The sequence below is a fragment of the Patella vulgata genome, chromosome 3, assembly GCF_932274485.2.
Source record: "Patella vulgata chromosome 3, xgPatVulg1.2, whole genome shotgun sequence".
Lineage (NCBI taxonomy): Eukaryota > Metazoa > Mollusca > Gastropoda > Patellidae > Patella > Patella vulgata.
The window spans coordinates 56,934,662-56,961,396 of record NC_065881.2 but is presented as its reverse complement, the minus strand read 5'-3'; the positions used below and the strand labels follow the sequence as shown (position 1 = coordinate 56,961,396).

Here is a 26,735-nt window from a genome sequence, read left to right as displayed (position 1 = left end):
CAAAATCAATCAAGGTGTGTGAAGCTATATTTTATTAGAGGCTCTCTTCCTACTGTAGTCTTTGCGTGTGTAGACATACATACTTTGCATTGTCGAATTCATCCTAATATTAACTGGTTAGAATAGATCCCCTAAGCCCACCCTTCCTCATCTCTAATAAATTTGACACTGTAGCATCCAAATAATATAACTATGCATAAATCAAATGCAAGGCCCAGCACTCCCCCCCCCCCCCCCATACACTGCTTAATCCCCGAACCCTCCATATAAGGTTGGAAATACCTTTTAATATCAATATACCCACAAAAGCACCCCTAATAAGGTTTGACAATGTAATAACAATTAACTGATGTTTTGTGGACAGTTATTTGTGTTTGCTAAATTATGACTTTTTGAAATTAATGCATAGGTATAATACAGGTTGTGTTCTAACAACTGGCTAAAATGCCCCTTCTTTGTTCATTCCCCTATTTTAAAAAATATATATAGACTACTTGGTCTTGCTCAAAGGAGCGGTCTATGGGAGTTTTAAAAATAAATTATTTTTTTAACATTATTTATTAAAGATAATTGGATTATAGAGCAGGCAACCCCACTCTCCAAAAAAAAAAATACAAACAGATATAAATATTACAATCAAAACATAATGAAATTACAATAATAAATCAAATACATAAATAAACACATATATATATTACATACACTCACACACACACATGTACACACCTACACATACTCTAATTCATTGATAATTAACATCAAACAACTGAGAAAAAATGTACCATAATAGACTAAAATAAATATGTATGCTGCACATGTCTGATATATAAAGAAATAGTTAAGATTTTTAATACATGTAGTTCAAAATTTAAACATTAAAGAAGCTAAGTCTCTAACTCAATATCATCCAAAATCTTCAACATTGAAAACATGATTTATTTGTCAAATTAAATCAACATTCATGTTGTGATCTTACCGGAAAAAGATGGGCTTTTGATATCCAATATTTAAGACAAAAACATTTTACCATTTGTACACGAATCGTGTACCATAATGCGCTTCAGCCCCAGTTGTATCAAGAGACTCGAGGGACGAGGCTAGACACATTGCACCAAATCAAACGGCGTATATAGACTGGAATAACCAGACGCTAGAAATTTGCACTCGCTTGATACTGCTGGATTATGTCGCCAAACATAGATGATTTGAAATTGGAGTAAAAACGGAAACCATTGAATGTAAATCAGTTTATATATACTATTCAAAAAAAGTAGGGGATATTTGATTTTTAAGTGTTATTAAAGTCACCTATTGAAACTGACGAAGAAACAAATGACAAAATGAAATGAAGTTCACATTCATCGATTTATTCCAAATGATCGTTAGACTAAGTAAGGCACAGACTGACCATTATAAGGGTAAAATGATACCCGGGGTCAAACAGCAAAGTTACCACAGCATCACAACCAAGTCAGTAACGGGTAAATCCTCCTCTGTTTGCCAAACAAGCATTGATCCGACGTGGCATACTCCTAATGAGACGTCTATGGTCATTTTGGTTCAGATTGTCCCATTCCTGTTGCAACGCAGCAGCAAGTTCTTGGACATTGGCAGGACGTTGTTGACGTAGACGTAACCTCTATCCAAGCATGTCCCAGACATGCTCGATGGGGGAGAGGTCGGGACTCAGTGCTGGCCAAGGTATTGTGGTGATGTTCTGTTGTTGGAGGTAACCTGTAACGATCCTGGCCCTGTGACATCTTGCGTTGTCATCCTGGAAGATGAAACGGCGGCCATGACGTCGTGCGAACGGCACAACATGGACTGCCAAGATGTTGTCCCGGTAGTACTGGCCTGTAACACGCCCTGCAACAACATGTAAAGCCGTTCTTCCAGCAACAGTGATGCCTCCCCACAGCATAACAGAACAACCCCCAAATCGATCATGTCTGATGACGTTAACGTCTTGGAAGCGCTCGTTTCGACGACGCCACACCCTCCTACGTCTGTCCAAAAAATCAACAGTGAACCTTGACTCATCTGAAAACATCACATTGCTCCAGCGTCGATTATCCCAGTGTTGACGATCCCTACACCAACGACGTCTTGCCTGAATGTGATGATCTCTCAAACAAGGGATCACGCGAGGACGTCGGGCGCGAAGGTGACCCCTATGCAGTCGATTCCGAATCGTCTGGCCACTCACTCTCACACCAGTGTCTGTTTGAAGACGAGCGCTGATCTGATTTGCTGTGATGACACGATTTCCCAAGGCCAAGGTACGGATAAATCGATCCTGGGCTTGAGTTGTCGCCCTTGGTCGACCTGAGCGTGGTCTGTCCTGTACAGATTGTGTATCACGGTATCTGGACCATAGCCTGCTTATGACAGACTGAGAAACATTCATCGTCCGCGCCACAACCGCCTGTGTTGTGCCGATCTGTAGCATGCCAAGGGCGCGTAACCTTTCATTTTGGGTAAGCCGACGCATATCAAAATTTGTTTTCTGGTCACTAAAACAATTAAACTGATGTTTCCACCCTGGACTTCAATGCCACAATGACTGTAACATTCAAAGTCAGAGTCGTGCAAATCTTGGGTTGGACCCCCATGATGATCCCAAGCATCACCTGCATTCCATGCGGTAACTATTGGTGCGTTTGGGCGTCACATGTAACTGGAAATGTTTCTTCTGTTAGGTTCTATAGTGACTTTTTTCGTAGTCATTTGCATATTTTAGTATTATGCCCCCAAAATCAAATATCCCCTACTTTTTTTGAATAGTATACATTCATACTACAGTATTATATGCGTTGCGACCCACTTTTGTCAATTTCTAGGTCTCAAGTGTTAGCGATTTAGCTCCTTTAAATATTACTGTAATGACTTTAATTGACAAAAGTTCTGATTTTAATGAAAATGAATATGGAAAAAAACAGTATGTACAAGCTCTGTTGATAAGATATGAATTTATAGGCTTGAATCAGCATACAATAGGTATGTAAAAACATATATACAAAGTCATTTTAAAATTTAATAAAACATGTTGATTTTGATTTTATAATTATACTAAATCATTCATGGACTAAAGTGTACAAAATATGCATAATGAATTTGTTATGGTTAATATATGTTATAGTGAGTTCAATGATAGGTTCAATATTAACAAAGATTACTTGAATTGTAAAACTGTTAAAAATTTAAACTCGACTAATGATACAGATTTAAAGCATTAGTTTTACTATAAGATAAAACAAAATTATAATCCGATGGAATGACTTGATTTTAAAAATATCAGAAATTAAGAGAAAAAAAAATCACTAAACTTCAGCCGATCATAAGGGACAGACACAAAAAAAAAACCCTGATGTAAGAGTTATAAACTATGTGAGAATGTAGCTTGTCTGCGATATCACCTCGGTGGAAGCGGATGTAAAATACAACTAACTCATCATCATCATCGTAGCATTCAACTGAGGATAAAATCCATGCTCCCATATATTGCTTTAATTTTAGTAATGCCAGGTTAAAGGTGTACAAAGAATTGGGGATAGAAAATCATTTTAAAGAAAAGGAAAAAATAATAATACTTTTAAAACAAATATTTGTTGATGTAATAATGAAAATATATATATTTATTTTTTTTTATTGAGAATGTATTGATTATTATCTTTGTAACAATATATAGTTTTTACATTCAACATTCTTCTTCATCATCATCATGATGATCATTATCATCCATAGCCATCTCTGTGGGTGTAGGTGTGGAATTTTGACAGTCTTTACATCCACATAGATCTGTACACGAAAGAGCAGCAACTTTACAGGAACATCTTTTTGATTCACCTTTGAAGCTTCATCCTTTGTTCCTAAAGAAAATAGGAAATATGATAGAAAAAACATAATTGTATGTCACATGTGTGAATTTTTTTTTGAGCAATGCAATCTCTAAATGAAATCAAAATCTAAAATTGCTTATTTAAATAGCATTTCCACCTGTAGGATCAATAATCTTTGCAGATCTTTTTACGGTTTAGACTAACTAAGACTAAGAAAATAATAATAATAAAATAACTAATAATAACATACAAACATACCTTCGAACACATCTCGATACGTGATTGCAATGTTTTTTTCTTCTCCATCCAAAGTCTGCCACTGTTTTGAATATTCCACACAATGCCTCCAGGGGTTGCCGTTAAAAACCAGTAACTTGCAGGGCTGTGTTGCATTCTGATGAATAAGGCACTTCATTTTTTTGGTCAGAATGCCAGAAAAACGTGTCCTTGTTGACTATAATACGCCATGATTGAAGGATCGGGGTTAAACGTTTTCTTTATTTTAATTGGCCAAAATGGCACTTGGCAACAAACTTCACGTGTATTCCTACGCATGTAATGTTTATTTTTTAGGTGATTAGGTTAAAAAGAATTCCATTTTTAAAAAAGAATTATTAAATACTGGCACATGCCGAATGTGTGGAGATCATGTTTTTTAAATTAGATATCCTGGCGGCGGGTTGTTGGACAGGTGAAAACATTTTTAGAAATCACTATTTGAGGGATACTGGAATCAAAGGCAACAGGTTTGCAGAAAGTGTCCTGCAACAGATGTAAATAATTAACCCAGTGATATATATATATATATTTATGTAAATGAAATGAATATTAAATATTTTGAATCTTTTTGTGAAATTATTTTTTGTTTTTCTGAATGCCTTGATGAACATTGTCTGCTTACGTTAAGCAGCGATAAGCTATCTGATTGGTTGATGCTTTGGGGCATGATAACTTTGGTTATAATTATGTGAGAGTCATGAAACTCCGAGTATAGATTCATTTATCATAACCTTGACTAAGTTCGATGAAAATAATTTTCTGCTTAGGCTAAGGAGCGATAAGCAATTTGATTGGTCAAGACTTTGGAACATAACAACTTTGCTTTTAATTGAGGTAGATTGTTTAAACTTGATGTAGATGTTCATTAGGTGAATGTCTAGACTGAGTTCAATGATTAACATTTTGAGTTAAAGCTAAGCAGTGCTAAGCAATTTCATTGGTCGATGCTTTGGGACAAGGTAACTTTGATTCTATCCGATAGAGAATGATGAAACTTAGTGTATAGTTGTTAATCAGTTTGATTGCTCGATATTTTAGAAAAAAATAAATGTACTATTAATGTGTCATCTATTTATTTTGATATTTCAGCGGGGGACATCAGCCTCACTGTTGGCTTGTTCTATGTAATCTGCAATACAAGATGTAAAATTGCTCAACCCTAGATCACCCTCATGCCAAACGTAACAGGAGACGTCGCCTGAACCAAGATCATAAATAGTGTAGTTAGTACATGCAAGTTTTGTCTTGTAATACATACAACTGGCCAACAAGCTCAGAGCTTACAAAACTGCCTGGATGTCCCCAATAATCGCTCTACACCTGCCTTCTAATGCATTAACTTTGACGGTTTCTTTTTCATTTCTGGCTTCATTTTCTTTCTGTATGTGTTATCAGTATATTTCCTCCTGCAAATTACAGTTTCAAAACTACAGGACACGTCGCATTGATCTTTTTTAGGATGGAAAATGGAAACCTTCATTTCATTCAAAACTGATTTAAATACCTTGATTGACACCGACTTGATTTCGGCCGTAGTGCAATATTCTTTATAAATACCATAGAGACGGAGAGTCGGAGAGAATGATTTGATATCAGACTGTGGATATAATCTGGATGTAGAAGATACCATGGTAATTTGGGCAAAGTTTCAACAAATAATAGAACAGCTTTTCTATTTTCCATGTGGTTTGCATGCTTTTGAGTAGGTGGACTGATGTTGTTTGCGTGCCATTTTGAGAGTCATTTGTCCATTTAAGTAACTGCCATGCACCTATTCATAACGTAGACAGACGCATGTTTTTACAAACTCCGATTCAAGATTAATTTCATTTTAGATGGTAGACGAGAGTGCGATTTCTTCTTGAATTCCCTATGACTGTCCGTTCAGAAGAGATTATTTGCTACGAAAAAATCTTTTCTGATTCCAGTCCATCTTCCAGAATCCCTCAAATATATTCTTCCTATCTTCCTCTGTAAACATTATTACATTTGAATGTTTTATTTTTGTTGCAGGAATGTTGACACTCGCGTTGACCAAGATCTTTTGTGACCGAATAAGTGTATTTCCTGTCTATTTTCATTCAACCCATGTATTTCTCTCCTTGCATTTGGGCTAAAAAATTTAACTTTCTCTGATTTGACTTTTCAAATATCAGCACATGCATATCTTTTATTGTTGTTCAACTCTGTTGTATTATCAGAAGAATCAGATAAATCAAAATTACTTAACTCTGCAAAGGGAATAAACATTTCTTTTTAACAGGAGCCATCCACTCTGGATCTTTCAAACTAGGTGCAGTAGTGATGGCTGACACCTGTTAAAAAAATGGGTTCTTTGACGTTGATGGGACCGGAACATTGTTATGTACATGTACATTTTCGTTGTTAGTTTTAAGCATGTTCTACCTTCTGAAAGTGTCCAGGATGGATTTGCGTTCTGTTGATGTTTTGGACAAGCTGCTACCCTAGATAGAGTCCCTGAGGAATATTTGTTGGCTTCCATACTTCATGAAATAAAATGACCTGAAATGATCAAAAAAGTAAATATTTGTTCCTCAAAAGAGGTCAGTAGGGCAATAGGATATCAATACCAGTAACTCCTAACAATGGCATAATACACATTAAATATTACTATATTTTATACACCTTATAAACTATGTTTCATTGTCTGTTATTATTATTATTACAGCATATTTTTAGTACGCACTTTCATATAACATTTTCAAGGGCACTTAACAAAGTGACAATGTAATCATAAATAAACAACAAGATTATGGACATGTTAATGATTGTATACAGAGTCAATTAAAAGCCTGATTAAATAAATGTGTCTTAAGTTGTTTTTTAAAAGAATATAGAGATGTACAACATCTTAAACTAAATGGTAGATTATTCCATAAAACAGGTGCTTGATAACTGAAAGAGCGCTGACCATAAGAGACTAGTTGAACAGTTTTGGGCTTTAAAAGTAGTTTATCTGATGTACGTGTATAAATTTCTAAAAGATCTGAGAGGTAAACAGGAGCTAAATTATTTAAATATTTAAAAGTAAGTAATAAAATCTTAAAATCAATTCGATATTTAACAGGGGTAACCAGTGTAAATTATATAAGGCAGCGGGAACATTCAAAGTGTAAAAACATGGAAATGGAAAAATACGGAGTAACAAGCTTTTGACTTCCAAGCGACGATATGGGGAATTATGGTGTAGTAGGAGGGGCTTATGTATTATGACTGGCAAAAATGTATTATCTTACAAAGCTCGCCAATATGTAGTATGAGACAAACCCATCAAAAATGTAGTATCTTGGGACTTATAAGCAAATAAATGTAGGTTCAAGTTTGCAAAAAAAAGGTGCCCGGCATCCAGTCGAACCAATCCCATCCCGACCCTCAGCTTAAATAAATGCAATGTAAGTCCTGTCCTTTTCACAAGACACAAAACCTCCAAGTGTGGGTTTATTCAGAAGAAGCAGGGATTCGTATACAGGATGCTCAGTGGTTTGCCGCAATTCAGAGAAAACATACGATTATTTATTATTCCAAAAGTTTTATTTAACAAATTGTAAGGGTTTAGCTTTATTCCAGTGTTTACCAGATGAATATGAAGGTACGTTTTTAAACAAACAAAACAAGTAATTTAAATGTAATCTCAAGATTTTATGACTATCGTACCATAATAACTTTCAACAACTACAAATCGTACGCGTCGTTCTGTCTACCTTAAAAATGGTACCACCCGCTCAAGACCACGTCCTAGATGCTGGATTTCGCTCCACACAAGATAAAACTCAGACGGCAGGCACAGTCATTACATACGAATCAAATCAGGTACCGGTTTGCGTTAAGTTCGCACAATAAAACTAATGGCATCAAAAACCAAACCGATTCAACATAAATGCAGACAAAAGTCACCAAAGTAAAAAAAAAACCTGCGGAATCACTTTGTGATGTCGACAATTCAGACGCCGATTTGATTGGTCGCACGCAACCAATCAGAGAGCATGTAGCGAAAGCTCGAGGCGCAAATCAAGCATGGCCAACTTCGGACTGGTAAATAATGAAAATTAACAATTATTTATGTATTATGGTAAACAAATGTTCAATGCTCAAGTGGTCCTAAACACAAAAGTAGAGAGTGTTTTCAATATATTACAAGTAAATAATCAGTGAATATAAAAAAACAACAGCGCCTTAGAAACTGTTTTCTTCAGTATTAACACGCTTTATAAATGAAATGACGATAATATTATTATTATTATGTCGTTTGCTAGTTTTATGATAAATGGATTTTCGAAAAATGAATAAATTATATTTAGATGAGTGTCCAAGTCAACTATACTAAACAGCAAAAAAAACATCAGTACGATTTCAAAATCAGAGAGGCACTAAAATCAAATCATTCTAGAAAACGACTTACTAAATGGATCAGAGCAATTTTTTGTGAACAATACTGACACATTGATTAATTCATCACAATTCCAAGACATTACGAGTAGGTTTAGAGTCTGTACACAGTCTATACATCAGTATCTGGTGTGTCCACCGTGAGTGTCAATAACAGCAGTGCAGCGTCTGTACATGGAGTGGACCAGAGGATTGATGAACGCCATTGGCACCTGGAACCACACTCTCAGAAAGGCAGGGCGCAATCCATCGGCTGTGTTTGGTCTCGGTACGACGTTATTAAGTCTCCTCTGAATTTCATCCCAACGATGTTTTATCAGATTTAAGTCCGGACTAAGGGCTGGCCAGTGCATAACGTTGACACTGTATCGGTACTGATGGGTGTTCCGTGTGTTCCCACTGTCTGACGTGCTGTCTCAAATGCCTGTGTGAAGGGATTCTGCATGTGCTGTCGCACAACATGGCAGTCTTTTCACCTTGTGGTAACCCTTTGTCTACCAGTTCGGGGGCGATCATCCGTGGTGTTGGTGGCCCGAAAGCGTTGCTGAAGCCTGTAGATGATCCGAACATTGACCTGGAAGTGATTGGCAATGGCATGGTTCCTCTGAGCTATCGTGAGTCGTGGCATGCTTTTATATGCCTCTGTCTGTCCATCCGTTCGTCGTCAATTTGTTTGGGGACGTACTGTACAGGTCACAATTTTTATCCGATTTTGACGAAACTTGAAATATAGGTTTATCTGGCATGTATTGGATCTTAACTTCATGGATTATGGCCCCTGATTGTACGAAAAATCACATTTTTTGGCTTGTGGACACTCTTGAGGACACAAATTACATCTGATATTGATAAACTTGAAATATATGTTTATAACCCAACGAGCTTGGTTTCTTTTGATAGTCGCACATATTGGACCATAACTTCCTGGATTATGGCCCCTATTTGAACGAAAAATCATGTTTTTAGCGTGTGGTCCCTCTAATCCGAGCTAAAAAAAACCTTATAAATATATCACTGTTACACCATTATGATAGTTGAGTTCAAATTTCGTGAAAATCGGACCGAAACTGCTGAACAAAATGTCCACTCCCTGTATGCAAGTAGTGTTACAGTATTTAATGTCAAGGTTGTGGACCACCTAAAGGTCACAATTTTTATCCAATTGATGAAACTTAAAACATTTGTTTATATCCCAAAGATCTTGGTTGCTTTTGATATTCATGCATAACAAACTGTAACTTCCTGGATTAGAGAACACAATTTTTATCAGATTTTAACAAACATTTAAATATATCACCGTTTCACCATAATGAAGGTTGAGTTTGAATTTCGAAGAAATTGAAACAGAACTGCCCGACATAATGTCCACTCCTTGTACGCAAATTGTGTACAAGTATGTAATACGAAGGTTGTGGACCCTGTAGAGGTCACAATTTTTGTCCGATTTTGATGAAACTTAAAATATATCATTATACTCCAAAGATCTCAGTCCATTTCGATATTCTTGCATTTCAGACATGAACTTCGTGGATTTTGACCCCTGATTGTACGAAAAATCACAGGTTTTTTTTTAGTTTGTTCTCTATCCATCTCTTGCAAAATGTGGGTGTATCTTGCATGGCAACCACTGATTAACAGATTTATTCAAATTTGGTGTGAAGGCTTGGGGTCAGGATAAGTATAAAGCCTGGCGCACACTATGCAACAACTTAAGCGACAAGTCTGGCGACAAATATCGCCTCAATATAAGTGGATTGAGCACACTACATGACGACTTTGGCGATCACGGAAAATGACACCCTGTTACGTGCTTCGTCATGTGACACCTGTAAATTCATTTTAGTCGTCATGGCGTTGAATACTTCAATTAATATTGTTTTGTACATGATGATCAGGTGGCGGCGTAGCCATCTTAGTACAACGCCCGTCGAGGATGAGTCCAAAAATATTCCAGAAAATCCTAAATATAATCATCCTCTCATTACCAAACAAACAACCAAGATGAGACAACGAATAACCCCAGGTGAGCGATTGACGATCACTCTCTGTTTTCTCGCTACAAAAAACGCCCATTCTAATTACCATCTATGAATCCTAGGACTATATTATTATTGAGTACATTGCCATATAGACGGAACAATCCACTCTGCCTACCATATGTATTCGACAGCTTTGCCAGAATTCCAAACTTAATTTCAATTAGTTAGTTAGGGCAAAATTAGATTACCCGAGTCACTTATACATGCAACAGAAAAAAATTTGGAGAAATCTTGTGTGTGGTTATGTCACATGAGAAGAATAACCAAAAATGATTGGTTTAATAGGTGAATTTGTTTCCTTGGTTGTCGCTTAACTTGTTGCCGAGGTGAGCACATTACACGATTTGTTGCCGATGAAGCGACGACTTGGGTAATCATATCAAACAAGTCTGATAACGAAAATATCGCTTGCGATCGAGAGCGCACACTAGACGAGTTTTTTATTTTTCATCGTCGGGGACCAAAATCGCCTAAGCCGCCGCGTAGTGTGCGCCAGGCTTAACCTATCGATATCCTGTGTTCTGTAACCTTCTGTTCAAGATCTATTCCCATCTTTCCAAAAAACATTGTGACATTCAAATTTGGTATTGGGTTCATAAGAGGATATCGACATTCAGTGATCCGCAACATTCCATTCCAAAATCTAACAGAGACAACAGCTTTAACAAATTTATTTCAGATTGTGTGTGAATTATTGGGGTCGTGAGAGATGGAACCCTATCGAAATTGTTTTTAACAGGCGTTTTCAAATTTGATGTGAAGCATTTTGGACTATGAGAGGATGAGCCCTATCAAATTTTCCTGTTCTATGTTCATGTATGTGAGTGTAATGGGTCTAAAAGCACATATTAATGTAATATGAATTATTATTTTTGTAATTATGTTTGGTGAAATATACCATTCAAAAAAAGTAGGGGATATTTGATTTTTAAGTGTTATTAAAGTCACCTAATGAAACTGACGAAGAAACAAATGACAAAATGAAATGAAGTTCACATTCATCGATTTATTCCAAATGATCGTTAGACTAAGTAAGGCACAGACTGACCATTATAAGGGTAAAATGATACCCGGGGTCAAACAGCAAAGTTACCACAGCATCACAACCAAGTCAGTAACGGGTAAATCCTCCTCTGTTTGCCAAACAAGCATTGATCCGACGTGGCATACTCCTAATGACACGTCTAAGGTCATTTTGGTCCAGATTGTCCCATTCCTGTTGCAACGCAGCAGCAAGTTCTTGGACATTGGCAGGACGTTGTTGACGTTGACGTAACCTCTGTCCAAGCATGTCCCAGACATGCTCGATGGGGGAGAGGTCGGGACTCAGTGCTGGCCAAGGTAATGTGGTGATGTTCTGTTGTTGGAGGTAACCTGTAACGATCCTGGCCCTGTGACATCTTGCGTTGTCATCCTGGAAGATGAAACGGCGGCCATGACGTCGTGCGAACGGCACAACATGGACTGCCAAGTGGTTGTCCCGGTAGTACTGGCCTGTAACACGCCCTGCAACAACATGTAAAGCCGTTCTTCCAGCAACAGTGATGCCTCCCAACACCATAACAGAACCACCCCCAAATCGATCATGTCTGATGACGTTAACGTCTTGGAAGCGCTCGTTTCGACGACGCCACACCCTCCTACGTCTGTCCAGTGAACCTTGACTCATCTGAAAACATCACATTGCTCCAGCGTCGATTATCCCAGTGTTGACGATCCCTACACCAACGACGTCTTGCCTGAATGTGATGATCTCTCAAACAAGGGATCACGCGAGGACGTCGGGCGCGAAGGTGACCCCTATGCAGTCGATTCCGAATCGTCTGGCCACTCACTCTCACACCAGTGTCTGTTTGAAGACGAGCGCTGATCTGATTTGCTGTGATGACACGATTTCTCAAGGCCAAGGTACGGATAAATCGATCCTGGGCTTGAGTTGTCGCCCTTGGTCGACCTGAGCGTGGTCTGTCCTGTACAGATTGTGTATCACGGTATCTGGACCATTGCCTGCTTATGACAGACTGAGAAACATTCATCGTCCGCGCCACAACCGCCTGTGTTGTGCCGATCTGTAGCATGCCAAGGGCACGTAACCTTTCATTTTGGGTAAGCCGACGCATATCAAAATTTGTTTTCTGGTCACTAAAACAATTAAACTGATGTTTCCACCCTGGAATTCAATGCCACAATGACTGTAACATTCAAAGTCAGAGTCGTGCAAATCTTGGGTTGGACCCCCATGATGATCCCAAGCATCACCTGCATTCCATGCGGTAGCTATTGGTGCGTTTGGGCGTCACATGTAACTGGAAATGTTTCTTCTGTTAGGTTCTATAGTGACTTTTTTCGTAGTCATTTACATATTTTAGTATTATGCCCCCAAAATCAAATATCCCCTACTTTTTTTGAATAGTATATATGAACAATTCAAATTGAAACAATAGTCGTTTACGTCTGCTTAGTTCTATAAAATGTTCATTGTTTCTTAAGTAATGGATATTAGTATCAAGGCAAGAAAACAATATCAATATTGATTGAAATGGACCAATATTGAATTGTAATTTGTGTGTTTTAAATTCAAATATTATGGAAAAAATTGAGTTAGAGGTTTAGCTCCTTTAATTAAACACTCTACATTAATGAAATAAGTTGTTGTGCCTTACATTATATAACTTTGACTAATTAATGTTATCAACATTTCATTGGATATATTGAACACAGATTTCACCTTGCGGACAGATTACCCCCACGCATGCACGAATCTCTGTCTAATTTCTGTTAACTAATCTGTGTGCGCGGAGTTAAGTCTGTCCAGGGTATTTAATGGATTACCACGATGATAATCCGCTTAATCCTAGTCCTACTCGGTATTCACCATGGACCTATCATCTGGGGTTTATGGACCTGCTTATCAGTCCAACTATCACCAACGTTTCGGGGCTATTCTGCGTTGGAATATGCACCCAGGTGATACATATGTAATATTTGTAGATGAGCTAGAATGGTACAAGAAATAGTTGATTTAACATATCAAACCAATTCCCTGATCTCATATGAACCAAATCTAGGAATCCACTTGTATCTCCAATCTGTTCTTGACTGTCTTTGTTCAAACCATTAGATCTTCAGTTGTTCTCGCTTGGCATGTGAGAAGTTCCGAGTCTTGAATCCATCTTCCACCATTATATCACCAACGTTTCGGGGCTATTCTGCGTTGGAATATGCACCCAGGTGATACATATGTAATATTTGTAGATGAGCTAGGATTGGGGGTGTATAGCTCATTTGTGGAGAAGTATTATAGTGAAGGTGGTCACTGCATTATAAGTCCAATTCCAAATCTATTTCAATATTACTTTATATACAGTTTAAAAATACATTATTTACAAGATCATATCAAAGGGTTTGTCTTAAGCCTATCTCATCTGATGTCCTGTATATTTTTCATTCTCCTTTTCTATCTTTTAAAAAAACTAATTTGCATACAGACAAAAAGACAATTATTTCAACAAACCAGATTAAAGATAAAATTAGGGATAAAAATATTTTAACGAATCAAATGAAAGAAGTTAAATTAATATATATAAATTTCATTGGGTAAAAGATTTATAATGAAATATAATTAATGTACTTAGTTAATAAGCTTTAAGTCCTAATAAAAGCCTTGACTATGACGGGGGATTTGAGTCAAAAGTCAGTGCTATGTTGTTAGTGCTATTACATGTCAAATGTTGCAAATGTTGAATGTAATGTGTAAATTTGACTACGTCAAAAGTAAAAAATCCTGTAATACTGACAAATACATCCAGTAAAATGACATCTACTTTTTGTCATTAAACATTTCACAATAAGCCGAAGTCCATCTACCCAGAACTTTAAACACTGAACTCTGACATCTTCTCATTTGACACTCGCCCTATGTATTGTACCCTTCGACATATGTCTTGTGTATCGTAACACAGAACAAGTAATGAAATTAGCCAGTATGCAAATTAGTTCACACGGTACCTATGACTGTCTCTTTTTGGTGCTGTCATCTTTTGCATTATAATGCTGTCCTGTTTATAAATTATATAATACCCATCCATGGGCCATTGTTCATTCTTCTCCTTTTATTTGTTGGGCTATTATATTTTGTATTGTATATACTTCTCATGAAGGGAAGGATGGTTGTTGTGGCAACTTTCTATGTCCACATTGCTCATGGACTGTCGCACACGTTCACACAAACCCTGGCGACTTCAGAGTAAAATTCTTCGTAGGAAAGTCTATGAATTCTACAAAAAATCTCTTGTGTTATATGTGGAAGCCGAGATATTTTACATTTCTTTCTTTATGTAGAAAAAAAATCATGAAATCAACACCGGGTTGCAGGTCTCATGCCGGGGGAAATTCCCTGCTTCAAAATTATGTTTTCTTCACGCGAGATGTCACGTGATTAAAAATAGGTACCGTCTGATATTATTTTCATACTGGCTAATTTCATGTCGTGAGTTCTGTGTTACGATGTAAAAGTGAAATGTTGAACGGTACAATACATAGTGCGCGTGTCATATGAGAAGATGTGAGAGTTCAATGTTTAAAGATCTGGGTAGATGGAGTTAGGCGTGTTGTGGAAATTTTGAAATGTCTAATGTGAAATGTTTAATGACAAAACGTAGATGTCAATTTACACGATGTATTTGTCAGTATTACAATATTTTGTTAAATTTAACGTCCTCCAATTTACACATTACATTCAACATTTGCAACATTGTAGATGTAAAAGCACTAACAACATAGCACTGACTTTTGACTGAAATCCCCCGTCATACTTGACACTTGTTTGGCATTAATCTGAATGCATTGTTAACCATAACTCTTTGCTCAAGGCATCCAAAGATTATAACACAGTCAAGACCATTGTTGCTTTTAGGCAATTTTAGGCAATTACTTTATAAACTTTAAATCAAATTATTAACATTAAAAGTAAAGGCAGAAAGACTAATGTTAGCTATATTGCCTATGTACATGAATAAAGAGTTAAGAATTAAATTATGTATTCTTAAAATAAAATTTGAAAAGGAACTAAAAATTAGTATCACTATTCGGTTATACAACCTTCACGATGGGTAGTATGTTCAATCTAGTTGGGGGTGTAAGATTGATCATCTCTCATTACTTGAGGTATGCATAGTTGTTTGACCTCTCTTTCTATTTTGGTGACTTTTCCTTGTGGTGAATGAAGATGATATGCCATTTGTTAGTTGTCCGTCTGTCTGTCTGTCTGGCTGGCTGGCCGTCGGTCCGGACGTCCGTCTGTCCGTGCGTCCGTCACACCTTTTGGGACACAATAACTCTCTTTCTATTTGAGCTAGAATGTTGAAACTTGGTGTAGGTGTTTATTAGGTCAATGCCTTGATGGAGTTCTAAGATGAGCATTTTCTGCTTAGGGTAAGCAGAGATAAGCAATTTGATTGGTTGATGCTTTGGGACACGATAACTTTAGTTCTAATTAAGTGAGAGTGATGAAACTTGGTGTATAGTTTCATTATATCATTATCTTGACTAAGTTCGATAATGAGAATTTTCTGCTCAGGGTAAGCAGAGCGATAAGCAATTTGATTGGCTGAGACTTTGGAACACAATAACTCTCCTTCTAATTGAGCTAGAATGTTCAAACTTGGTGTAGGTGTTTATTAGGTCAATGCCTTGATGGAGTTTAAAGATGAGCATTTTCTGCTTAGGGTAAGCAGAGATAAGCAATTTGATTGGTTGATGCTTTGGGGCATGAAGTGAGAACGATGAAACTCTGAATATAGATTCATTATATCATTACCTTAACTAAGTTCGATGGTGAGTATTTTCTGCTTAGGCAAATGAGCGATAAGCAATTTGATTGGTCAACAACTCTGCTTTTAATTGAGGTAGAATGTTTAAATTTGATGTTCATTAAGTGAATGTTTTGACTTAGTTCAATGATTAACATTTCAAGCAAAAGCTAAGCAGAGCTAATCAATTTCATTGGTCGATGCTTTGGGACAAGATAATCTTTATTCTATCAGAGAATGATGAAACTTAGTGTATAGTTTGATTGCTTGATACTTTTGAAAAAAATAAATGTACGATTAATTAATATGTTTCATCTATTTATTTTGGGATTTCGGGGGGGGACATCAGCCTCACTGTTGGCTTGTTTACTTTAGATAATCCATCTTGGGTGCCCAGTTATGTGTAAGTCTACTACCTTAATATTGGGTGAATGGCTGTGTTAATTACTACCTGGTCATAGACCACTGCTTTAGTTTTCTTCGTTTTAATGAATTTTGTGACTGTCAGTTTACTTAATCAGTTTACAGTTGATTACCTTAAAGGAAAGAGTTGCGAGAATCCAGAAACACGTACATTGCACTTTGATAAAATATTTAATAATCTGTCAACTGTTTGTTATAAATGTATTTATTTCAACTATTTAAAAATAACACTGAAGTTTACAGTAATTACAGCAAATATTTTTGGACATTCATTCACGTGATTAGTTGACGTATATAAATATCGAAGATTACAAGATACTACGAACTAAAATTTAAATATTATTCTTAGCACACACTAATTGTTCAGTGATTTTGAAATATATTTGACAAATCATTACAGTACAAAGTCGATAGAGACAGATCATACATGGGACGTCTAACACACTACTTTCATCTTTAAAAACATCGAGGAGTAATCAGCGTAAAGTTGACAATTTGTGCACCAGTTTGTACGTGCAGATTACAATCAGCGCACGTAGGGTCCAATCTGTGTGGACAAAGTCGACTCGGTGTGACACAGCAGCGCAGATTGCAATCGGTCCAATGGGTGAAGAATGCGGTTAACAGATATATAATTCACCAGCTTTTTTTATGTCCAGATATGATTATACTTTATGTACTGGGCCTTTATTCACGAAAACTTAAACTAAGATACAATTGAAATTTTAAGAAATACTGCAATTCGATTGGCTGACCAGTAAAATCAATTTGCATATATCCAATTTGCATATTGGTCAGCCAATCGAATTGCAGTATTTCTTAAAATTTCGATTGTATCTTAGTTTAAGTTTTCGTGAATAAGGGCCCAGATCATATTACGAACTAAGTGACCTAATCATTAGTGGAATTCACAGCCTGAAAATAATAAGGGGTTCAATGGAAAAGAGTGGTTACTATTTCTTAACCCTAGCTGCGGTGGCTCAGTGAGGTCTTGAGTTCACTTCTGGCGTTGGCCCAGAAAGTTCGTCATAATTTTCTGAAGTGATTTCCCCTTATCCATGGGGCAGGATTGAAAGACCTAACACGGTTCAATGTCCTGTTAATTGGATGGGACAGAAAACTGAGGTCCCATGTATACCTTGGCTTGCACATACAAGAAGCTTTGATAAGAGTAATCTCAGATTAAGATTCTGTTAACCAGCTACGTGGAAATAAGTGTACAAGTTACTTCGTCAATGCCCATTTAATTGGAAAGCATAGGGTTGCTGTGAATGATGATGTTATGCTACATACTCTAGATTTCAGAAGAAAAATGCCTCAACCAGAATCCCTATTGAGGAAGCCTGTGGTTAGCCTTAAATCCCCGAGAGAAAAGTAAATTAACAGTACATCTGTACAGATTGCTGATAAAATATATCTTTTGGAATTGTCTAATGACATCGAAATTAACTAAGTATATAAAACTTGTATTAAATGTTCATCTATCTTAATATTTCAATGTTCATTGAGATTTCTATTGCCATTTGTGTTGTGTTTTATGTAGTTTGTATCAATAGATGAGTTACACATCTAGTTTATAATATCATTGGCAGCAAAGCGATAAATATTGATCCAGTAGGTTGTTGTCACCCTCAGTATAAATACATCTGATTTGCTTCGATCACTAGTAGCGTCTGGCATACTGAATACAGACGACACGTACATCCCTTTTAGCTGTTTTGTGAATTGAAAATTGCGAGAATTGTCCTTAATGGTAATTAGGACTCAATTTAACATTTGTGCAGCTGTAGATCAATATTCTTAACGACCATCAGTCTTGGTCAATTTTCACAAGTTAACTTTGAGTGGTGAAAACATTGAAAAGTTTGAAAACTGTTTAAGGGTTGAGTTTTTGTGATAAATTATTTTGCGCTTAGGGTTGAATCTTTTATTGCCACAATAAGTTCTACAAAGGAATCCCAGAAAATGGAAAGAATATCTGTGAATCGTTTCTCATTCCGTCGCAAGGGAAGTTATCGAAAAGATAAAGATAAAGATAAGGAGATAAAAGATGATTTTGATTACACCCAGTTGACGTTTCTCAAGTAAGTGAATTTACTATCTACATCTTATATCACACATTACGATACAAATGGTCTTGAGAATCAACCCAAAATACATACATATATGCATGTTTAGCTACTATGATATCACTGATAAAATGAAAACAGCATAATTGAACAAGTATTTTGTAGAATAAAAAGTTATATAATGCGATTGCTGGAAACATATGACATTAATAGAATGCTTTATTGACAGTTCAGTTCAGTCACTGCATATTTTATAAACATACATGTTCATTAAACAAAGATACATATAACAAGAAAAGAACTGGTTAACCATAAATACTGTAGCTAATGTTATGGAGAAAAGAACTGGTTAACTTTCTGAATTCAAGAACAACAAGGGGCACAAAATTCTTTTTTTTCAGTCACTCCTCTATTGAAAAAAACTCCCCACGTCTTTTAATTTCTATTGTTGATACATCTACATCTTGGTTAAAGGAGCTAAATCGCTAACATTTGGGACCTAGAAACTGACAAAAGTGGGTTGCATGCATATAATACTGTAATATGAATGTATATAAACTGATTTACATTCAATGGTTTCCGTTTTTACTCCAATTTCAAATCAGTTATGTTCGGCGAAAGAAGCCAGCAGTCTCAAGCGAGTGCAAATTTCTAGCGTCTGGTTATTCCAGTCTACATACGCAGTTTGATTTGGTGCAATGTGTCTAGCCTCCTCCCTCAAGTCTCTTGATACAACTGGGGCTGAAGCGCATTATGGTACACGATTCGTGTACCAATGGTAAAATGTTTATTTTGTCTTAAATATTGGATATCAAAAGCCCACTTTTTTCTGGTAAGATCACAACATGAATGTTGATTTAATTTGACAAACAAATCGTGTTTTCAATGTTGAAGATTTTGGACGATATTGAGTTCGAGATTTAGCTACTTTAAATCTAATAATGGTTAAGTTTCATCATACTCAGCATTTAATTTTACATGATATTGGCAGGTGCTGTGTGTTAGAGATATGCTTACTCTTTTTATGAACATCTCATACCACTTTCCATTATTGGATTGGCAACTCCCCTTCTTGTTGTTAAGATTGTGTTTATGCTTTAAATTTTTCTGTAAATTCCCACTATCGCCTAAAGAAATAGCACCTGTGTTTATGGGTACTTAGAACCCCCCTCAAAGGGTATGTTGGTCGGATTATCCATAGGTATTTAAATAACCTTAACTTACATTGAACCATATGAATATCATAACATATAATGTTTAATTTTTTCGTAGTAAGCATAACAAAAAATGTTTGCCAATCTCCGAATCAGTGTGATTCTCTAATCGTATTTACATTGATTCTTCCAAACATCAAAATCATGTTTTCAATTTGAAGACTAATCAATCAATCGTCAATATTGGCTACTTCACCCTTAAAAAATGTATGTATTCAGAATATAAAATAATCGAAATAAACTAAATATTAAATACCATTTTATTATTAGCACAGATGCTTGTCAAGGACAGGTCAGATTGCCTTTAAAATGCTGTCAATATTTACTTTAAAAATTATATATGAAATACTAGCTAACATAATTGTATGATTTTGTCTAATGTTCCAGTATATTTTACATAAACTTTATTGAACCAGGAACTGGTTCCATACAATTGGTAATCTTCTTCTTCTTCTTGAGGCAACATTTTTGAAAAAAGCCTAAATGACAATTTATACTCCGCAAAGCAAAGCTAAGCTAAGCTAAGCTACGCTAAGCTAGGTCAAGCAAAGCGAAAGTTTAAAACCTGCTGATTGTAGTGAGCAAAGCTAAGTGAAGCCAATCTTCTTGTGTTGTTATATGGATCACAATGTGATGTTAAAACTTTGCCATAAAGCTAAGCTTTGAAGGGTGCAATGGTATACGAAGACAATTCTTTGCTTCGCTTAGCACAGTATAAATCGACCTTAAGGCTCCAGCAATTCGAGTACGATTCCCAAATCATTTGCCATGCATGTTCTTTGGACAATTGATTTTTTATGGCTGTGGAGTTGGTTTTAACATTGCTTACAGGGCTTTAATTGGTTTAAATGGTTATATAAATCGGAAATGTTCTGTGGGTTTAATCCAAGAAATAAACAGTTACATGTAACTTGACTAGGTTTAGTTTAAAGCCAAATGATGTTTCAAAATAAAGGTGCCCAATAAATTTTGATCAAATGTTCATTGCTTGACCAGTTGCAGATGACATTCTGCTTGGAAGAATATGTCTGTTCTCTGAGGTGTTTGTTTGCCATACATACCTTGAATACTTTATAGAATCGTATAGATTTTCAGATTATTTATTCATTTCATTTTTAAACCACCAATGATTATTAGGGTCTACTTTAGCACATTGTGAGATTTGGATGAATATTGATTTTTGAAAAGGACATATTTTTAGGGAGAACTGGAATATCCATGGGGTTAAGTGGAATTCCTAATAAGTTGATACAGAGAGACTATGTAATACTCAATGATTATATAGGCTTGCTCGAACATTGAATTTTAAAACATATCTGGAAATCCACCATTGAGCCATCTCTAAATATCTATTTCTCCCCTAACACTTTCATAGTTTTTCCTTTCTATTTATTTAATAGCCAAAATAGATACTTTTAAGGCTTTCACTGTGTTGTATTGTTTGTGCTTAGCCTATTGTTATATTAGTTATTGTCCCCCGCCTTTCGAAGAAAGCAGGGGACTATTAAAATGGGTTCGTCCGTCTGTCTGTCCGTCTGTCTGTCCGTCACACTTTTTGGGACACAATAACTCTCTTCCTAATTGAGCTAGAATGTTCAATCTTGGTGTATGTGTTTATTAGGTCAATGCCTTGATGGAGTTCGAAGATGAGCATTTTCCGCTTAGGGTAAGCAGAGATAAGCAATTTGATTGGTTGATGCTTTGGGACACGATAACTCTCTTCCTAATTGGGCTAGAATGTTCAAACTTGGTGTATGTGTTGATTAGGTCAATGCCTTGATGGAGTTCGAAGATGAGCATTTTCCGCTTAGGGTAAGCAGAGATAAGCAATTTGATTGGTTGATGCTTTGGGACACGATAACTTTTAATTGAGCTAGAATGTTCAAACTTGGTGTATGTGTTTATTAGGTCAATGCCTTGATGGAGTTCGAAGATGAGCATTTTCCGCTTAGGGTAAGCAGAGATAAGCAATTTGATTGGTTGATACTTTGGGACACGATAACTCTCTTCCTAATTGGGCTAGAATGTTCAAACTTGGTGTATGTGTTGATTAGGTCAATGCCTTGATGGAGTTCGAAGATGAGCATTTTCCGCTTAGGGTAAGCAGAGATAAGCAATTTGATTGGTTGATGCTTTGGGACACGATAACTTTAGTTCTAATTAAGTGAGATTGATGAAACTTGGTGAAAAGTTTCATTACAGTAATACCTTGACTAAGTTTGATAATGAGCATTTTCTGCTCAGGGTAAGCAGAGCGATACGCAATTTGATTGGTCGAGACTTTGGAAAACAATAACTCTCCTACTTTGATTGTCCCCCGCCTTTCGAATGACGTCGAGTGAATAATAAAATAAATTAAGCGTCACAAATAGGGCGCGTGCTTTCGCCGTAAAACGGTGTCGTCTGCTAGAAAGACAAAACGTGATTTATCATCACCCAGTTGTGCAAACGAAACGTCTTTATACAAACTTTTCCTTTTTATGAGCTCGTTTATATAGTTTATGCTTTAGTTCTTGAAGAAGCTTTCCAATGTATTACCCCTGTAATTCCTCCTCTTTTATCTGTACAATATTTTCGAAAAAAATGAAACGAAATCCACTTATGTATACATTTAGGTTACATTATAGCCTACATGTCCCGACTCAACTTGCCACATTACATGTCATAATATTATAACCAGGTATTGATAAAAGCATCAATTGAGCAATTCCAATACAATCCAATACAATGAATATAGGCAAGGTAAATAAACAAATAAATGGAAAAAACAAATTGAAAAAGAAACTAGTATGCAATAATGAATTGACATTTAATGACAGAAAGAAAACAGTGAACTTTGCACAACTTGCAGCAAGATGGAAAATAGACCCGTTGATACAACCAAACTCTAGATCTGTAGGCATAGAGCATGTTTTCCCCTTAATATGCTATAATTATTCCATCAAAAACATTGTATGCTTAGACTATAAGTAAAGATATACTGTTTGATTGTTCAATACTTTGTAAAAGATAATTTGTGATAAATTTATATGTGTCCTCTAATTATTTTCCTATTTCGGCGGGGGACATCAGCCTCACTGTTGGCTTGTTTTAAATAATTTTATAATTCAGGTAAAGTATTAACAATTAGGTACCCATAAGCACTTCAGTAAAGACAAAGCTATATAATGTTTTGTAATAATAATGATACTAATAAATCAATTCTTTTAGCTTGTTTCTCAGTGCTGGGAAATGGTTTCCTCATATTGGTTTTCAATTAAGAATCAAAGACCCATTTATGTAGATCTGTTTATAAAGACCATTCAAGTCATAAATGTTGTCAAATGCAAAATATATTATTTTATAGTCATTTTTCTTTTGGAATGATGTAGAAATTGTTATGTGACAATATGACTTCCTGTCAATTGGATTATAAAGTTATTTTGAGAAGTGTATATAACGTATATAGACTTTATTGTACAATGAATTATTATGCTGATAAACAGGCTGTTACATTCATACAATAGATTGTATTTATACATTAACCTTGCAATATAATTTAAAATGTCAGTTTCATCAGGTAACATGTTATGTATAAAGTTCAGTAAGAGTAATGAAAGATAACAAAAAAGAGAAAAAATCTATATACAATAACAGTGTTATTTGTTTGAAGTTTCATATCATGAAATAACAATAATATTAGGTGTAATTTTAACTTTAGAAAAATAAAGAAAAAAATAAAAAATGTCTACATTAATTGCAATTAGCTATCATATGTATTGTAATTTTAAGCCAGTTGAAAAATCTCATTATCTCATTTTGTTATTCAACATTATTTAATTTCTGTCTATGTCAGGACATCCTCATTTAATTAAGTTGGCTGGATGGAAACCATTTAAGATGCATTATGTAAGATTTAGATAAAGAGCTGACTGTTCTTGCTATAATAGTTCAAATATACATAATGAGAAATTATTATTTTGAAAATTTTATTCTAATACTTTATAATGGGCAATGTTATGACTGTTTGAAGACTATAGTGTAGATTGTTTATTATCATAGCATCAGTAACATTTTGTAATGTTGCGGGTGTTCAAATTCATCTTGTTGGACATATTAAAGATCCCTTGGCAGCTGGAATTCAAAAAAGAACACTCAAAACCACAGTTGTTACTGCAAAATTTGCCCCCTTGTATTGCACACTTAACCATAGAAATAATAAATTACTGTATGTCAATCTCCTAAGTCTTACCAAGACATTAAACCCCGTTCCATTCATTTGATATTGGTTGTATCCTGTTAGTTGGCTACCCCTCCATATAGAATTGGAACAGACGGCTGTTCGGTCGTTAGACTTGTATTTTATTAAGGTCTAGATAAACCAATTATCCCAGAAAAATGGAGAACTGTAAAAAGATCAATTTATTGTACCAGAAGACCTCCTGTATAAATAACTACATGTAGTTAGTTCTCTGTTAGCACTATGGTCATCATGTTGCCAATCAGTACCTCAACTTAATTCAGTGTCTGGCATTAAACTATCAATGGTTTAAGCTAAAGGGTTGAAGATTTTAATTGACAGTAGTGAGAAAGATGGGAAATCCATGGAATGGAACTTATAGCCTGATTAACAGCTGTCCTCACATTCTCTTCTTATAGATAAATGGTCATATTGTATCTAACATAAGTAAAATTATGCAAAGTTGAGATTCAGGATTACTGGTATTACAAACATCCAGAACTTTCAACCAACTCTCATATATAGATTTTATACATATTACCATTTATTAATGGAAATACGTACTGTTAGCTGACATTCAAACTGATTTAGAAATTGTATTGAATGTTTAGAAAGATTACATCGGCCCATATTTGTGTACATGAACAGTGATTAAAGGGAATTAAATGATTGAATTTATGATGGGGAATTAATAAAATGATTCATTTCAATTTTATCTTATATTTAAATTGTATGTGGTAGTAATGTATGATGAACACTCGAAACCCGCCATATGCCACACACATAGAAACAAATTATATTTCCAGGACATAACATAGCACATTAAGGACTGAGTCCGAAAAAAGAATATAAACTATTATTAAACGAATGCTGCTCAAATATCCTTCCTCTCAACACACCCGAACAAATTAAAACCTTGTAGATCTATGATACTATTGTTACCTAAGGAATGTTAAAAACAACAGCACACACTGCAGTTTTTTCATTTACTTCACATTGTCATTTCAGGGAAGCATTTCAACCTGGATCTGTAAAAAACTTAACAAAGCTGTTTTCAAGATACTAGTTTGTTGGTGGATTTTTTGTTAAAGAATCCCTTAAAGGTTTTATTTGAACTCGAACTGAAGCCATGTCAAATGTCGTTTAATCATTTCTGAAGATACATTTGAAATGATTTAATAAAGATAAGAATTCTGCTTGCTCTTTTAGCTCCAATGAATGGCAGGTCTTGTACAAATATTTCTGATTTGATACTATTGCAGTTTTATGTCATCTTTCCTCTCTTTAAATAAGTGTCTGCATTAATGAAATAAATCACTCCCCCTTCTCTATTTTATTCTAGTCAGTGGGATACAGTAAGTAAACAATCCAACCCTCTCCCGAGACCCCGTAGCTCTCAATCATTAAGTCCTGTCCTTAACAACAAATTAGATTTCTGGCCTGTAATGCCTGTGGAATCATTAGTTTACTTAAGCCTAGGGTATTGTAAGTAATCAAATTCATCTTTACTGTCCTTCTACTCAATCTACTGGATAATAAAACAAGTTTTGTAGAGGACCGATAAAATGACCTATTTCACCATCTTGTAAAAAACCCATTTAGTTTTGTTGATGATTATCCCAGTGTTGTGCTCGACTTAATCTGCTATAAATTGATCGTTTACTCGCATTTAGTCATTTTGACAAGTTTTAACATCACCAATCATTATCTCTCATCTATAGCATTCACAGTTTTCCATACCATTCTCTCTCTTCAATCAGTATAACATAATCTACAATATATAGGCCTACATGTACCAGTAAGTATGTTTATAATGGCAGTTTTCAAAATATCGATTTTTTAACTGACTTATCATGATCATAATTTCAGTTTATAATGTGCATGTTGGTTAGTTGTCCTGTTATAAATTGAAGGTTAGAACAGTCTTGCTCAACTAGTCAATTGTGAATCTTTTGGCAAAATGCCTTTGAATTACAAGTCATTATGACTGCATCTCTAAACTATAACCCATTAAACGTCATGGTTAGATCCATTTGAATGTTCATGCAACAAATCATTTTATTATACTGAAATTTGATCCTATATATTGTCAGCAGTTTGTCAAAGTCAACAATTTCTTGCGAGCACTTAATGAACAGAATTACCTTGTTCGAAAATATGTTGTTTACACTAGCGAGATGAATTTCAGCAAGTTTTGATAATTACTTCCAGAGTTATTACCCTTCAACACTTTAATGACAATTAAAGCTTTAATGACAAAAGTCATAATTCAATCTGTTTGAAATTTATATGCAATTTTCAGATGAGTGTGATACAAAAGCCTGTTGATATTCAACCATATTCATTTACAGTCCTTTGTAACATTGGTAACGCTAAAATATAAAATACCTGTGTTTATATGGTTACCCGACCCTATATTTTCGTTAACCACTTACC

General features: G+C 35.5%; 1 protein-coding gene across 2 annotated transcripts in view; it reads left to right on the top strand.

Annotated features, from left to right (window-relative positions):
- The window catches only part of LOC126814635 (NAD(P)H-hydrate epimerase), a 204,243-nt gene that overhangs the window by 30,902 nt on the left and 146,606 nt on the right, over positions 1-26,735 (top strand). Inside the window, exon 1 of one of the 2 annotated variants that reach the window (XM_050539923.2) lies at positions 18,472-18,881. The exons of the other annotated variant lie outside the window; for it this stretch is intronic. Coding sequence (XP_050395880.1) covers positions 18,763-18,881 — 119 coding nt within the window. The 5' untranslated portion in view covers positions 18,472-18,762. Of the gene's footprint in view, positions 1-18,471; positions 18,882-26,735 lie in introns of those variants that run through there. 2 annotated transcript variants of the gene reach the window in all.